The sequence below is a fragment of the Thunnus thynnus genome, chromosome 14 (genome assembly GCF_963924715.1).
Source record: "Thunnus thynnus chromosome 14, fThuThy2.1, whole genome shotgun sequence".
NCBI classification, from domain to species: Eukaryota; Metazoa; Chordata; class Actinopteri; order Scombriformes; family Scombridae; genus Thunnus; species Thunnus thynnus.
In genome coordinates this window covers 20,057,069-20,075,407 of record NC_089530.1, presented here as the reverse complement: position 1 = coordinate 20,075,407, position 18,339 = coordinate 20,057,069, and the positions used below count along the sequence as shown (strand labels likewise).

The following is an 18,339-nucleotide window of genomic DNA, read 5'->3' as shown; positions in this document are numbered from 1 at the left end:
CAACATGCCCATCTACTGTCTACCCTGTCAGCCCATATACCCAGCTCGCCCATACTTGCTCAAACACTTTCGTAAGGTCCTGAAAAGACCTCAAATACAAGATGAGTAACCTCTTACTGTTCAGGTACTAGATGGCTATCATTTTAGAGATTAAAGTTGACTTAAACCCTGTACATTCACTTGAAACCAATCAGAGCTTAAGTTACAAAAACTGCCTTAAACGTTGTTGTACTGCTAACATATATTTCTACAGATGGCAATGTCACTCAGTCGGTTTTTCCCCAGATTGACTTATCTCAACTATTTGATGGATTGTTATGAAATTTAGTAGAGACATTCATGGTTCCCAAAGGATGAATCTTGCTGACCTTGGTGTTCCTCTGACTTTTCTTCTAACCCTACCATGAGTTTTTCATTTGTGGGTTTGAGTGAAATGTCCCAGCTGCCAGATGGATTGCTGGAAAATTTGGCACACACATTCATGTCCAACTGAGGATGAATTGTAATCACTTTGGTAATCCCAGATATTTCATGTAGTACAATCATCAGGTCCAAATTTCATTTTGTCAAATACCTTTGTTCATCACCAAATACTTTGCTGCAGCCTTAGCTTCTTCATGCTAATTAGCAAATGTTAGCATACCTGTTTAAAATCTGCATTTGTGAGCATGTTAGCATTTAGCTCAAAGTTCCTCTGTGCATTAGTTGCTGAGCTGCTAACACTCTTAGTCTTGTTTCATAGGTTTGTGATATGTTATCTGTATGCCTTTGTAAAAGCCATTAAATGTTTGCTTACACAGTACCCACAGCTGTGTGCATGGAAATGGAAGCCAGTTATTGATTTTGTGTGGGAGAGTGGACAGTGGGTAGACTATCTTCAAACAAAACCTTCTGTAAAATTGCCTTGTCATTTTATCATAACAAGGACACCATAAAAGGAGTGTGAGGCATGATTATAGGAAATCTTAAAGAAGGGTTGATTTTCTTGAACGTCACTAGGTTCCTTGGCAGTCCTGTGTGAGTTAACCTGCACTTAGTAATGACTGTGGAGCAGCTACATCTGTCTCTGCCATCCCTGTGGTGACTGGCTTTCTGTTAGACGAGGAGAGAATTAGGCTGGGATTAGGTGTGAGATTGATTAAACTGTTTTGGATCCCATGTAGGAGGTGGTTCCTAATGTAGAAAATGCATTTATAGCACAGGCAGGGTCTGAACATAGACAAACACAAAGGATATCTCCTGCAGAGTTTGTAGCGAGTCTGAAATACATAATTGGCCTCATGCAAGAAGCACTCCTAAGAACAGTTTAATTCTTTAAAGCACGTATGAGTGATTTAAGAATATTTGTGGCATGCATCAGTTTTCTCATACTTAAAATTTTCTCTTAGGTACTAACGAAATTTACGAGTGTTCAAGGCCTGTCGCCATCTCTGCCTTTCTTCACAGGGGAGAAACAATTGTTTGACTTACAATTATAATGCACTAATCTGAATTAATTTGGAGTTTAAACATGATACCGAAATGAACAAAAAATTAAATATATAACTAAAACAAACTTAATGCAAAATTAATATTCTCTTCACCATATTTTCATCATCATGGCTGCCAATTTACTGAAAGACTTTTTTTATGATTTGATAAATTTTATGATTTTTATTGGCATATTATCCTCTACATTTCAATAGTTTTTGGAAACTTCTCTCACTCCGACAGCTGCCTCTGTGTCTCTGTCCAGTATCATCATCTCTTACAGCAGTGTAACATCACCTGTAGACTATAATATTCTCTCCTCTAATTTCTCTGTGACTACCACATCCCTTGACCGCCTCCCATCATGAACCACTTTGCTTTAGAAAGACGTTTTTTTAGCATCTAACTTAATGTCAAAGCATTCCCTCTTTATTCCTGTCACAGTGCAGAGCTGTCCTGATGACATGTCATTGGTAGCTGGATTCATATTTTCTAATTGTTTCAGGTCCCCTACTATCGACACTCCTAAATTTGATCACATCTCATGAACATGCACTTCCTCATGAACAGGTGACATTCATAAGGCTGAAATAAGTGATTTACAACAAAATCAGGCAGTTAAGAGAGTTTGTTGAATCCCAATGAGTATGTTGTTGAATTTTCTTATTTTCCTCTTATTGATTTGTGCAAGAGCAGATAAAAGAGTAAAATAAGAAAACATTCATGCATGACGCCCAATGTGAGGGTTAGGGTGGGTGACAGATCTGAGGAAATGAAACAAGCCTTTTGAGAGCAGTGAGCACTGCAATGTGTAATGACTTGCTCTTTCACATGCTTCTTATTGTGTTACTTTACTTCATCTCAATTACTGCTACATTTAGGCCATAAGGTCTGTAACACTGCCAACTAACTTGTCAGGTAATTTCACCGGAAGTTAATGTACAGGTGACCTTCTATTAATTGGCTTTCCATAAGAATAGAGAGAAGGAGAAGATCAAAGTAATATAAAGGAAAGGTGTGTATATATAGAGAGAGATTTTTTATTATTTTTTTTTTACAGTTTCTCTGTTTCTCTATTATTCACCAGGAACCATTGGGAAAATGTTAATCACTGTGATAGCAGGAAAGAAGGGATAGAAGGCATAGATATTGCTCCATTATCCTCCTCATTAACAAATGTTGATTACCAGTTGGAAATGAAGGAATAAATACTGCATGACCACACAGAAGGCACTCAACCTTTAAAAACCTAATTTGCATGGTTCTGTGTTGTTCAACAATCAGGTGACAAAAGTAGTTGGGCAAAATGTCTCTGGACAATTTGCTGAATTTAAACAGATTTTAGCAACCCTAAACGTGACCTAATTTTAAATTTAAACTGCCATACCCCAAAATTTTTCCAACAGCCAAGTGCAAGGTTGGTTCTTCTGTTTTTCATTACTTCCTGACCTTGCATTATTACCAGTTTTTACTATATATTTATATATTTGTTTTTATCATCTTTCATGTTTCATTCGGGTTTTACTTCTCTCTGCTAAGCACACAGCAGTGTATCATCCCAAAAGCATGTCAGCCAAACTTCAGCAGGGCAATTAATTGTATTCCTTTCTTGGACCAAAACTTGCATAGTATGCTAGTAAGCCAAAAATGCAATCACTGTACAGTATCTTTGAGAACAGGCCTGGACTGAGAGAATAATTCAGTCCAGGATTGTATCTCCAGCACAGCCTGCTCTGCACATTCAGATCACACTGCCCATATTGGAACCACCATACTTTTGTTCAGTTTTGATGGGCTGCAATATATTCATGCCTACCAAATTAAAATAGTACATAGCTGTTTTCTAAAACTTTTAAATGAACCATGGTGAATTGACAATAATAAATGGAGACTTCCGGTGTCCAGATGGCGCATAAAAGTTTACGACAAAGTTCTGAAGCTCAACAGTGTTCATTTTCATTTGAATAGGCTCAACAGAAACACAAGTAAATGTTTAAAAATCATTCCCCCTTTTCAATTAAGCAGAAAACAAATTTGTTATCACTGTAACAGCAGAGATTCTACTCATTTTCACTGATTTATCTTACTAAAAGCATTTTTCAGTTTTGTTAACACTCTGACAGAGAGAAGCTTATTCACTGCAATGGTCATTTTTGAGGCCGTATGTAGTTGTGGTTTTGTATTGGACTGAATTATACTGATTGTGGTGGTTTCAAATTGGGCAACTAGCGATTATTTTAATTATCATTTAATCTTGTGATCTGTGTCATTTTGACGATTTACTCTAGCCTCACTCCCGTGGTTACCCAGCTGGTCACCCTACTATGAATGGCCAGTCTGGACCTGCCTTTCATAACACTATAAGCAATTCAGTGCTGTGACAGATCACTTTTGACACACTGTCAGGGTGTTTGGCATAGTGTGAGAACATGATACATTTTTTTTCACCTCATGTTTCTCTTCTGCAAGGTATTGGGTTTGTCTATGTCCACAGCCCTGTAAGACATACTGTACATAGATACAGACAAAGACACAGACTCACTGTGTAAACACACACACGCGCCCATGTTTTTTGGTATGTAAATGAAAAAATCTGATCATAGATAAGAACTGAAGATTATTTGAAAAAGCACAATTCATTAATTTTCATGTATTGCAAGAATAAATATTTTGCATTCTTTGATCTTTTCTCAAGTCTCCTAAAATGCAGCTACACTTTCTAAGCTTTGTCTGTTGCCATGAAGTCTTCATTTGGTGTTAACTGCACTGATCACTGTCTTTTTGAAATACAAAAACACAATGTTTAGATGGCAATAAAAACTAAAAAGTGAAAATTAGTTTAAACTGATCTTTTTTAAAACTCTGGGTATGTTTTTGTGGAAATTGGCAAAAACCAAAAGTAGTGCACCTTAACTCTGTACTAAGCTGTGACTTTGTTAGAGTAAGGAATGGATATATGTATGGATTGCCATATCAGAAATCCTGATTGTTGTATGTCTGTGGATATATATGATATATTTTGTTGTCATTTTATTCAGTTATTATATAATAATAATATAAAATCATATTCACCTCAAAATATTGTTTTAAGATTAGTGTAGCTCAGCAGTCAGTGTTAAAAGCGTGGATTGAAACTGAAGTGGTAATTTTTCTGTTTTTGCTGTCTTTCTGTTTCTCTCTAATTGCTCTTGTGACAGTGCATAACACACACAGCGCCTGATACATTTTTGATTTGCAAAAAATATATATAACATATAATTAGCTGATGTTATTGTTGCAAGAATAACAGTGATTGCTTTAACAGAATCATCTCAAATTTGGGTAAACACAGGCTTGTAGCGTAGCCATTTCCCAGGCTTTTCCGCTTGGATTGCAACACAGCTTGACAGCTCAGTAAAAACCTCTGAGCCCTTTGATCATGATATGCTCATTTCTGCATCGCTCCAATCCAAGAGGGAGTCCTGCTTTAGTAACAACTCGAGTAAGATAGAGCTGAAAAGGATGTTAGAGCAACTTCATGGGGTATTTCTTGGTCTCTCCTGATTTATCTTTCCTGTCCTCTTTTAAACAGATACATACTGTTAAGCAGAAGATAGCTACAGTAAGAAACAAAGAGAAATCAAGAGTAGTGAGGAACATACCAGTCAGAGTTTGAGAACGGGATTCTGATATGAGGAGGGCAGAGAAGGGTTAAGTTTTGATATCTAAAACTTTCAGAAGCAGATTTTTGTTCAGAAATGAGGCTCGGGTGAACACGTCCAGAAATCAGACCTTTAATTCCACGTTAATCCTCTTTTCTTCAGCCATGTCCATGGCTGACATGGTTGCCCCGTGGAAAAGCCTGCTATGGGTTTGGAGCGCTGGCTTTGAAGTCCGATGTTTTCTACTGGAGTCCTAGAGTAGTTATCGCATGGTGGCTTTCCCTTGGCTCTTCATGGATTAAAAACGCTGTTTGTTTGCCGCAGCATGTTTCTCTTATTGCCCAAAACTCTGACATTTGGGAGATACATGGCTTTCACCCAACAGCAAATTTATACTACTACTACAAATTCTTCCTCTGATCAGTTCTCTAGATTTCCAATATGAACAAAAGTCTGTTTTGTTTAAATGTTTGTGTAGGTTCATTTTCGATGCAAGGAGTACCTACACACTAAATCAAAGCTCCCTTTAATTGGTGCAACATTTCAACCATCTACAGGTCTTCCTCAGGCCAAAAATTTACATACTTGAGACTCCACATCAGTCAGCAGAGTTAATGAGGCCTCTTGGATGAGTTTTACAGAATAATTCTGCAGACTTTTTTTTTTTCTTTTTGATGTAATGTATGTTTGAATAAATATACACAAAAATGTTACTGTGCTATAGCATTTTTGGCAGTATGGAGATCAAAAGGTTTCAAGGGTGAAATTTTTGGTAGTTCGTGTATATTATCCAGTCATTCGTTCACTCCAATAAATAATTACTACCTTGCTTAATCATCACAAATTTACCAAAGTTTTACCCATTGTACTCTCTGGGATTTGTATAATTGAGAACCAAAAAAATATAAAATCAGACTCTAGGTTTAGTGTCTAGTCAATACCATCATATATTACTGAAGATGAATATTGCATACACACAATATTGCAGCCATATTAATTGCAATGGACGAGTTATGGCACAGGAGGGAAGAAACTTAAATTAAATTGTTTGTGAACTAAAGGAGAGATTATTAAGAGGCTGAGCTTCTGCCCACTGTATTCAAAGAAACACCACCAAGGGTAAACATTTCAATTTAGAGGCAAACAAATAAAGTGGTGTGTGTATGTGTGTGTTCAGAAGGGATTTTTTCAGAGAGTGCTGCAGTAAAAGTTTGGCAACATTTCAAAATGAATAATGATTTAATTTCATGTTTTGTTCTGCCCTTTGAACATGAGAGTATCCAGTGGCAACTGAGAATATTTATGTTAAAAATAATAAATTGCAATACAACAATTGCAGGAAAAATCGAAAACTGCATCTTATTCTTTATGATTTGCTTCATATGGTACATAGTCATATTGCTATTTCAGTTTGCCCCAAGGTGTAGACTGAGAAACAGGAACAATCAGTGGCATTTTGCAGTGGAAAAAAATGTTGGAGCAATAATTACTTTTGACAGAGGCATGACCAGAAAATTGCATGATTTTACAAGTTGACATAATGCTTCATATCCCCCCTGAAATAATAATATTTTGACTCTTCTATAACATAACAGGACACTACAGGACTAGATAAAATATGGCAATAAGACTGTCAAAACAAAAGCTGTTTGCAGGCTGAAGAATAGCAACAGGAGGAGGAGGGAGGTATCATTTGCCAGGGAACACATATTTTAAGTAAATGCAGGAAGGAGAGAAGAAGATGACTGGAGGAAGAGAGGGAATAGGGGTAGACCATGGATGTATAGAGAACTGGATACAGCGTCAGAGGCGGGACCCCACTCATTCCTATGAAAGTTGCTCAGTGGCGCATGAAGCCAAAAAATTTCAACTTCCAGGTATAAAATTTCTGAGATCATTGGGCCCATAGAGCAAGCACACTAGTGACCTTCACCTTCACTGGCCGAGCCAGCTACTTCCAGTTTAGCCCTCCGGCTAACTAGAATAGGGATAAAACAATTCAATCATGCGGCTCTTCTAGACTTTCAAAATGTGATCTCACTGAACAGATAAAATTCTGATAGTGAGACAAGTCATTTTGCGGGGGTTGTGATGGTCAAAAAAAATTATCCGCTGATTAACAGACGTCTTTTTCACAATGTAAGTCTATGGAAAAAAGTCTTTTTGGGCCCAATAGCATTACATGACGTTGTAATTACACGGTTTGGCCACTATGTCAAATTAGCTTCACAGCCCAGCGCTGTTCCTGGGGGCTTGGGGTAGACACCCACATGAGTAAAGGCAATTAAGTATGTCACTATTCACAGGATTTAACAGTTCAGAAGCAGTGAGTTTTGCACCAAGCCTTTGATTCACCATAAAATCCAGCCACGACCATAAGCAAAATGACCTAATGGAATCGCAATCCAACTTTACCACACTGTCTAGATAACTCCTGCTGTTTTCATATTTGGTAATCCTCTCAGAAAAATGCTTCAGATCCTAAAAAACCTGCTCTTGACAAGATGCCATCCCCTCCAAAAACACAAGCAGGAAGCAAAATAGCGCCTTCTTGGGCAAGTTAACAGTTAACAATATCCTGCAGCTGGTGGGCACCGAAGCATTTAATCTCACACTTTTTTGTTTTCTAGAAGATAATCCACTTCATTCATGATGGCAGTTACTTTACAGGAGAAATATAACTTCTGCTAACAAGCCAATGACGACAAGTTACTCGGCAAAAATAGCCAATCAAATAGCAGCAGGGCAACAGGCAATCAGGCCCACTTGACATCAAGTTTATGCCACCTGCTTTTATTGCCAAAGGTTTTGGGCATGCATATTGTTGTTTTCTCAAACTCAAAGCATTTGATGTTGTGAGTGTGGGGCTATCCCCACGTAGTGGCTTCAGGAGTCAAACTCAGTTGAAAACACCCTTTTATAACTACTATATCAAGCCACTGACCTCAAATTTTAGAATAATAATAAATAACAGCAGCCGAGTATTTTATGTCATTCATTAATACAGAATAATAAGTAATTAATTTCTAAATTACCACTGAAATCACTTTTTTCTGCATGAGCCCCACCTGCCCCAAAATGTTACTTCACTGCTGAGACCAGGTCAAAGGCTTTCTTAGTAGCATAACTTCCAGTTCTGGCCCTGAGCAGTTAAAAATTACGTGCAGTTGCCTTTCCATACCACCTCAAATAACAACCACACACCCCTACAGTATCAGGGTTTCCGCCAGTGTATTGCAAGCCCGGCAGTCAACCAGGCCTAAGTTGACCCGACGTCGGGCCTAAGCATGTGTGTTTACAGCAGAGAACAGAAGGGAGGACAGACATCTCACTTCACTACTCTGTGCCGAGACTCTGCTGCTGCTGTAGATGGTCACAGAGCAGTTTAAGTTTATAATTATTGTGTCCGTCATCCGACTAAGTATTGACGACATGCTTAGTATTTTACAAATTGGAGTTTTTTTTATTTGATGAACGTGGACGCTGATACACGAAAATGAACTAAATGGGTTTTAACTATTTAAAAAAAAGTAAAGCAACAGTGAGGCCGGTGGGCAAGTAATGTAATCAGTGTATGCCCGAAGGCCGTGTAACACTGGTAACACCCTTACACACAGTAACACGTTTAACTCAGCACCCCACCCGGTCCTAACAAGCTTCCTGGTGGAAACCCTGGGTACGATATTGTGGGAGTCTGTGTGTGTCTTGTGCAGCTGTATATACATTTGAGCCAGCTTGCCTTTCTGAGCCCCCGTTCTCCATACTAAAGCACTAGAGCACAAGAGGATCATTAAACCTCCAGAGATGCAACAGGGGAAAACCCACCCATCCACATACACACATACACATTCATTGTGGATGCAGAAAAAGGTCTGGATTCAGCAATTTTGCCTAACCTTTTTTTAAGAATGGGCTGCTGCTCCCACTGTGACAGCTGGGATTGGTGTGCTTGTTGTGAACCCTCTGCTGCACATCACCTTTGATTTGTGTGTGCAACGCAGGCTTCTTTTAAGCGGTTTCCTGTATAGTGAACACACAGACACACAGAGCTCTGGGGACAGCAACACCTGCCTGCATATTCATATACTGTAAACCCCAGGAAATAGAAAGACAGGAGTGCTTGTTGTGTTTTGTCACGCTTAAGATCAGGAGCAAAGAATGAAACCCGCCTTGAAGCCCTTGGAACAAAGCCTGGAAATAGAGAGTTCATGTGCAGGTCTTGAAAGTACAGGATGTTTACCCAGAATTCTGATTAAATGCTATGGGAATTAAGTACTGTATAACATAGCACCTGCCTAAAGTGTTATCCCTTTTGTCTGTCTGTTTGCGGTTTCCTCTGCTCTCATCCTCTTTCTCATTCTTTTTCTTCTTCCAGACATCCGTGGTTTGCAAACCTTTATGGACCAGGCTTCTCGTCTAGGTCTGGATGTGTCGTTGCAGAGGGTAGACCGGAATGTCAGCCGAGTCTTTACTGACCTTTTCAACACGATGCGGACTGAGGAGCTCAACAGATACCGGGACACTCTACGGCGGGCTGTGTTGCTCATGAGCCCTCGAGGTGCACAGGTGTTCATCCACCAGGTAGGCTACATTGGCTACATCACTGAGATGTTTCTTCATCAAGGAATCAAAAACACAGGCAGAGAGGCGGTCAAAGAGCCAGACAGAAAACAAGCATTTATTCAGTAATGTTGATGATCACGACCCACAGACAGAAACACCTGCAATCTCTAATCTGACAGTTAATCAAACATTATATTGCCTCAGCTGTAGAGAATGAAAAACATAATTCAGTAATAAGAGATAGATTGTCCAGTTCCAACGGAAACTTGCCACTAAGACCACACAAGTGATCCTTCCCTTGTTAAAAACTGATGAAACAAAATGTAACTGTCTATCTGAACCCATATAGAGTTTTGACTAAACCCAAAGCAGATGGCAGAGATCACACTGAGATATGTGTTGCCTTCGATATTGAGTTGGCCAGAAAAGGACCTCATATCAGGTCCCAATATTCTACATCAAATGTTACAAATATATCTTTGGACAGCAGAAAGAGTATTTCTACAGTAAAACATTCAGTCCTCACTGTGTTGCCAACAAAGGGAGTTTGTTTACTGTGCAGATCAGCAGCATTACATATAACCCCAGGCAGAGTTCAAACAAAGTCAACTGTGAGGGTTTGCATCTTTTTAGCTCGTATTGTGCTAACTTGGAAGCTATTACTGTCTTTTCCTCTATTTGCTCCTACCACATCATGTTTGCTAATTAGTCGATGGAAGCAGGAGAATGAATAAGAGTAAAGGCATCCAACACTCCACTTGAGCTTACATTTATTCCTCTTTCATCTCACCTTGCTTAGCTCATTAGTTAATCAGCTGCCCTCTCTTCAAAACAGTTCATAATAAATGAACTGCAGTGACCACAAATTATCTAAATACCAGTAAACTAGTAATAATTTAAATACGTGTAACAAACAACACACTTCTCTGTGCTCTCTTGACTCAGGGCAGCCAGAGGTGAAGGTTTCCCTTTAATCATCTGTAAGAGTTCTACTCATGATAACCAGTCAAACCATGTTGAATAATTATGCACTGAAGTGCTTTGGCATGTTTGAAGAACAGACTTGTGTGGCATTGGCAGTGTTGCAGACAGTGAACAATATTGTAATATAAAAGCAAGCTGAGTGGCTCACCCTGCCTACTAAACATGTCACAGTCTGACACTTCAACCTCTGCTCTTTTGGCAAGGACTGTGAACACTGATCATTTTCCAACTCAAATGAAAAATGTGGACCTCAAATATAGGGCAATAGGCAAAGGGTTTTTGAAATATATGGTTGTAGATTTAAAAAAATATATGCCAGTAACACACACCATTTAACAGTAACAAAGCTCCTGTCTGTGTAATTTACATTTTGCAATATTGACTCTTTCAATTTATGTATTTTTGTTCACCAGAGGGCTATCACAAATTCATGATACTTGGTTAGTTGATCAGCTTTCTAGGCAGCATGTAGCAACATCTTTGCTACTCAGCTCCTGCCAAAGCAAAATGTAATTCAAAAAGGTCACGACTGCAGGGTCAGATGACCACAGAGGTTGACTTTAGAATTAACAGTGCAGAGCATGAGGCGTCTGTGATGTGAGTGGAAGATGCCTGGAAAATACAACAACCTGAATATGGAATATGGAAGGCAATGCAGAGAATGAAAAGATTGGGCGCCTTTTGTTATGTTGTTATATTTTATTGAGCCTGATGTTTTATTTGTGTTTTATGTCATTTCAATTTGCTCATACTCAGGACAGAGAGAAGGCATTTTCTTTCTGTGAAGAACTTTTCACATTTCTTTTAATGTCATTTTCCATGAAGGAAAGACTAAAGTTATGACATTTCTATAGGCCACAATAAAGATACTTATCTATCTTACTTAGTGAAAATGAGTTATGACATATATGACCATATTTCATCTTTTTATTGCATTTGGAGCTTACTTGCATCTAAAGATCACTGCAGGATGAGAGAGAATCCTTCTGAGACACATGACAGTACTATACTGTCATCCTGTCCATAAATGAATTATTGTCTTGGAACCTTAAGAAAACCATATACAGTATACATGTGATGTGTTCCTATGTCTCAAAAAGGCTACTCTTCGTGGACTTCAGCTCATCTCTGCATATCCCCAGTGTCATGTGCTGATTTAATCTTCCTATCTATTGAAAGGAAATTGTGTAGAAAAAAGCCTTAATAACTAAGAGTAAGTCAAAAACCTCACTTGCATTCCAATTAGCTCCTTGTAAATGCTTCACTATTAATTTAAAAGTGAAGCACTTATAGACAAATAAATCAGCTCACAGGTTGTGAATACACCAAGGCTTTCAAGTTTCATTAATGACATACTGCTTTGATCTTTTTCCTGTACTCCAATGAATACTGTTTTAGTGCAAACACACACATGTACACACTCACTGCTGCAACATCTTTTCTTCTCATATGATTGCATTTAATCTCGCCAATTATATCCTTTATCATCCCTTATACAATTAACATGAGGTGTCTTGGGGACTGGGAAATAAGCACAGCTTCACGTTCAGCACAGCTCCCAAATGCTCCTGTGAATATGTTAATGTATTAGAAGTGGTGGAGATTTGTTAATTCATCAAAGCTTCATTAATACCTTGGTAACTGTTGTCACAGAGCTTACCCACTCCCCACCAGAGATATCAGGGGTAGAAAATGTAAATATGTTAATATCTGGATGGAGAATGATGATGATGCCTTGGAGAGTTAAGTACTCGTGAATTGTTTCAGCATGAGAGAAAAAAGTAAAGTTGCCATGGTGACTAGAAGTCGACAGAATGTTTGATCAAAAACCTTTTTTTTCATGATGGTAAATGCGGTTGATTACTAAGATTAATGGTATTTCATGTTTTGATGATTTGTGCATGCCGTGACAAAATGCATTAAAGCAGTGTTGAGTATTGTTAGTGAAACTGTGTGAAGCTGATTATCTGTAGCTGGGCAGCGGTACTGTTTACCACAGAAACCTGCTCTGTTTCCTGCTCTTTTCTGACTCTGTCGTCTTTGTGTTATGGAGTTGTTTGGCTCTGTTCTCTTCCTCTCTTCTGTCCCACTCTGCTCTGTTCTCATTTGTTTCCTATGCCTACAAACTCAGATGAAGGTGCGGGAAAAAGGGATTGGGAAAAGAGAAAGAGAGGCACCTTTGTCAGGCTGACAGTTTGTCAAAGGATTTATATAACTAGAACCTCATATTCATAAATTTAATTTCAAGCTCTTAATCTACCTGGCTAGCATTAGAGGACATACAAGCATTAGCAAAATCATCCTAAATCACATATCCTATTCTATTCCATGCTGCTTTTCTATTCTGATGATGCCCTACTTCCCCGAGTAACATATTCTGTCACAAGTCAGTCGTCCAGTCTCCTCTCAGGCATCTCTCATACTTTAAACAAGATGCACATGTCATTGACAGTGTCTGTGGTTTTATGCTGAAATTCTGGACTCTTGTTTTTTTCCCATCCAGACAGTTGCCATCTCATCTCTCTTTCACTTTGGCCATGAGAGGATGTAGCATCCTCTGTCAGCTCGGTCCTGCCTCCTTCCTGACACTCAACCCCTCTCTGTTCCCTTCATGTGAGGGAACTTCACTTGAGTCATGCAAGCCTTTTAGAGAGCCATAGAGTGGAATTTTAAGCTTTCAGATGCCCCATATCTACAGTGTGTCCTTGGGTTGTATTGGTGAGCATTTGCTAAATCACTTTACATAAAATGATGCACATTTAGGTACAAAAATCTGACACATTTTATGAGTTACCAAAGTCACTCTCCAATTAATTGTCAATGGAGCAGCTCCAAGCTATATATCTTTAAGACACCCAAATTAGATTTTTGGCTCTCTTGGGTTCTGGCTTTGGGAGATAGTTATTCATTTTTACCAACATTGATTAAAATGCTTTAAGCAATTGGAATACCTGTACTGAATGTGAATTCTGAAAATGAATATCACACCTTCACAATAAGACTAATACATGTTAACATCAAATATATAATACAAATATATATTTAGAATGTGAGCAAGTCTCATGGGTTTTGGGAGTATTTTGGTCTATATCAGCTTTTGTAAAGTAACAAAAGTGAAATGTTTCTCAATCCTCGGTCACTATCGCGTCCCTTCTCTCTGTGCTTGCGGGACAGTGGCCTCCTATAGGTGTTGATGTGAGGGGAAACAGAATGGGTGGTGTCAGTTGGCATGCCAGCTCTGCAGACTAGTTGATGGATGGAACAGGGTGGTTGGATGAGGTCTGCCTCCTGTGCAGCGGCTACGCCGTGCTGCAAGAGTGACAAGCACTGCTGCCTGGTGCCAGGGAATGTAAGGGAGGGAGAAAGAAATACTGCACAGGGTGGCAGGGGGGTAAAGAGAGGAAGACACAAAAAGAGGAGAGCTACAAAGGAAGAAAGAGAAATAAAGTACAGTGAGAGATGGATGTAGGGAGGAAAGGTCAAAGATGAGAGAGAAATGGGGAGCTAAAAGGGGGCTTCGCCAACATAATAAAGCACCTCTGTATGAAACAGTAACAGGTAAAATATAATGGAAGAGATGGCAGCTAAGTGAGAAAAAAAGAGTTGAGTGCTGGGAGATTGAAATGGAGTATGGTTTCTGATAGGCACAACCTACTTAAGAAGGGGGATTTTATAACCAGTGGAAAAGGATGGCCATTGTGTTCAGAGATAATTAAGGAATGTATTTTGACAGATGAGAGTGCTTTAATCTGTACCCTGTGAAAGTGTGAATTCTACCCAGGTTGCACATCTAATGCGGAAAAGATGAAAACTTGTTTAGAAGTTTATGATACATGTCTGCCACTGTGACAGTTAAAAGGACCTTCCACTCATCACAAGAATAAATTTAGCTGGAAGGAGGTACATTTCCTTTCCCTGAAAAATTCAGTAAAGACTAGATTGTACCCTGTTACCACTGCTCATTTAAAACTTGAATGAAAACTTGCTTCCAGAACTAACTGCAAGATCATCTGATGACATTTTAAAATGCTGAAATATTGCACAGGAAAGCTCATAATTGTTAGTTTGGTAAGGTGACCTGAATTTTTCTACTTAACACTCATTATTATCATATTTTAACACTGTTGGATGATCCATCCATCCATTTTCCACCGCTTATCCGGGACCAGGTCACAGTGGCATCACACTGAGTAAAGAAACCCAGACATCCTTCACCTCGGCAATGCCCTCCAGCTCCTCCTAGGGGATCCCAAGGCGTTTCCAGGCCAGAGGAGATATGTAGTCCCTCCAGCATGTTCTGGGTGTGCATGTGGGTCTGAGTCTAACTGGACGTGCCTGGAACACCTCCAATGATCGGTGTCCAGGAGGCATCCTGACCAGGTGCTCGAACCACCTCAGCCGGCTCCTTTTGATGCTCTACTCCGAGCTTCCCCTGGATGTCTGAGCTCCTGACCCTATCTCTAAGGCTGACCACAGACACCCTCCAGAGGAAACTGATTTCGGCCACTTGTATCCGCGACCTCATTCTTTTAGTCACTACACTAAATGGCAAGATTATTTTATTGACCAGCCCTAGGCGCAACACATACACACATGCTGTCCTAGGTCACTTTTGGGGACATTATATGGATTTTATAGACATTAATTTCCTGGAGACTTACCCTAACCCTAACCTTAACCACTGACCCAAAAATCAGCTTTTTCCCAATTGGGGACACAGCTTTTGTCCCCAACTGGACAACATAGGTATTTTGACAATCTCTCTCTCAAATTCTTTTAAATAATGGCTGTGATATTCACCAAAGAGTCCTAGTGCAGAGTGCCCTGCTTATTCACAAGTTATGTTTATGCAGGGGGGGTAGGTGTCAGAACCGGTATCTCAAGTGTGCCGCATGCAGGATATACTTATATACTACTTGTTTTTGAGAGTGAATATTATCATTACTCAGTTTTGTCAGAAAACCTCAGATTGAAGTGCAGATAAATATAAGACTCATTTTTTCTGTATATTGACTTTTTCATCCTGAATAAAATAAAGGTTTAAAATACACAGTCAGTGGTTTCATTGAGGCTCCATGCCTTCTGCCAAAGACATAGATGACCTTCATCTGCTAGACTGGCGGTAGTCAATTACTGCAGTTTCCGTCTTGAATATCTTGCTTTTTTTCAATCCACCACTTTATGGACCATCTCTGCTCACTGAAGAGACTTGTTTTAACATCCTAATATTTCCTTCAAAGAGAATGAGCTCATATAAATGCCAACACCAAGCAAGTACCGTATACTGTAGCTGTCTGTGTAAACTTCCAAGGTCTTTGCTATTCATCTTAACTGTGGCATGAAAACATGCTTTCATTTTCTTGCCCTGCCCAGAACTAACATTAGCTTAAGTTCAACAAATCTTGCTTGATGGTAGAAAATGATTAAAACCCCTAAATAATTCTCTTTATCTCTCTGTTTTATCCACTCACTTTTTAATTTTACTTCTGTCTGACCCCAACTCGACATCCAACAATGAAACCATGACTTTGCTTTCCTTCTTTTCTCAATGCCTTACAAAAGCACAGAAGGACTTTGAGAACATGTCTGTGTACCTATTTGACTGCATGGCAGACAAGGTTGCAGTGTTTAAAACAGATTCACTTGTCAAGACTTGAGACTGTGAATCGCTGATTAAAAATGGACCCTTATGGCATTTGAGAGTGAGATGTAATAAACACATTTGCCCTTGCTGGGAACTGTGTTTTGATGCCAAGGACTCTTTCGTCTTATTGTCACGAATACTTGTGGATGGTGATTTAAAAGCAGTCGGAGTTGATATGCTATTACAGGGTGCTTTGGAAAAAAAACAGTGATTATGGCTTTTTTTTTTTTTTGCTTGGGGAATTCAGTCCTGTTGATATCACAGCTTGTGGGGCATAACTAGGGCAGGCCAATATGGCTAACAATGTTATCACAATATATTTTTTATATTGATAGATGTCAATAATTATCACAATATATATTCAATAATAATAACAATGCTCAATTTACAGCTTTAAGAGTCTCCTTAGGACAGAACCCTAAAGAAACCAGATGGCTAATTTATAATATACAATTATTTATTATCAGAACGAATTGGTGACAAACATTCAACAGAACCAACATGGCTTTACATTAAACACTAAATAAATAAAATAAAATAATAAATACACAACTGCTGTGATTCCCATCACATCAAATGCCTTGTTTCAAATGTCTCTCAAACATTTTAGAGGTGATATACTTAACATTGATTAAAGACAATAAAATAAAAGCTTAAATGTTGAGGATGATGATATTACTGTAAATTCTTTGAATATTGCACATTCTTGGCAATGGTTGTTGTTCTCTGTTGTTGGTGTGAGCTAGCAGATAAGCATGCTAGCCACAGACTTGTTGGCCTGGCGTTATCTCTCACCCTCCCCCACGTCCTCAGCCATGTGATGCTGGTGTTTGGTCAGGAACTTGCCGGCCTCCTGAATTATTAGGGCCTGAGCCCCAAAGGGGCGAAGACCCTCTTGTATCAGTTCTGTTTCTTTCTTTCTTCTTTCTTTATTAATCCGCCACTTCAACCCTAAATTTTACCCCCTAAACATGCTCAAAAACTCACCAAATTTGGCACACACATCAGGTCTGGTGAAAAATTTGATAAAATGTAAAAAGTATCCCCCAAAGTGCCAAAATGTGAAGCCCTTCAACTGCGCCGCGGCCTGACGTGCGCAAGGGCCCAAAGGCCCGTTCAGCGCTGCTTGCAGCTTTAATTATTTATTATTATTATCATTATAGTGGGTTTATTTTCCATCTTATATTACATGGGTGCTGAGGTCAGTGGTTGGTAGGTTTATGGTGTTATTAAACCCCACAGCACCACTACAGGTGTTTTTTTTGTCTGGGGCAGCTTTGGGTTGCACCCTACACAGATAAGATGCACAGTGAGGTTAAACCCATTGGAAGATGTTCTGGGGTAAGCTGAAAGAGGCTTATTTTGGTTAATCAAGACTGGTGGTGAGTCTGTGTCTGTTGGGAAAAGGGAGGTTTGGTTATGCTTATGGCTTCAGAGACCTAGGCGCCAATTATGTACACATGGCTAAATACCCTCTGAGTTTTCGCTTATTAATTCTCAAATTATCACCACTGAAATACACATTCTATGTGTTGTATTTTCACTTTATTTTATCTTATGTTTAGTAATATTATCTGGTGGGTTTTATTTTCCATCGTATGTACATTTACATGCTTTTATGTCTTTTTTGATGTGAAGCATGTAATTTTGTTGTAAAGCACTTTGAGCTGCATTTTTTGTATGAAAGGTACTATACAAATAAAGTTATTATTATTACTTCACACAGGTGGTCATTCTGAGTTGTTGTGAGTGGGAGGAGCCGGAAACATGCATCAACCACATGCATTTGTTTGTGTGCTGTACAATTGGCTGTTTGTGTAGAGTTTTTGTAGAGGAAAACAGACTGAAAAATAACTGTATTGAACATAAATCACATAAATTTGTCATCGTTATCTGGAGGATTTTTTCATGAAAATTATCAAGATTATTTTATTGACCAGCCATAGGCACAACACATACACACATGTTGTCCTCGGTCACTTTTGGGGACATTACATAGATTTTATAGACATTAATTTCCTGGAGACTTACCCTAAC

General features: G+C 39.0%; 1 protein-coding gene across 1 annotated transcript in view; it reads left to right on the top strand.

Annotated features, from left to right (window-relative positions):
• grid1a (glutamate receptor, ionotropic, delta 1a) overlaps nucleotides 1-18,339 on the top strand; it is a 260,773-nt gene that overhangs the window by 166,957 nt on the left and 75,477 nt on the right. The window contains exon 4 of the mRNA XM_067610467.1: nucleotides 9,487-9,692. Within this exon, the coding sequence (XP_067466568.1) occupies nucleotides 9,487-9,692 (206 nt within the window). The remainder of the gene's footprint in view (nucleotides 1-9,486; nucleotides 9,693-18,339) is intronic.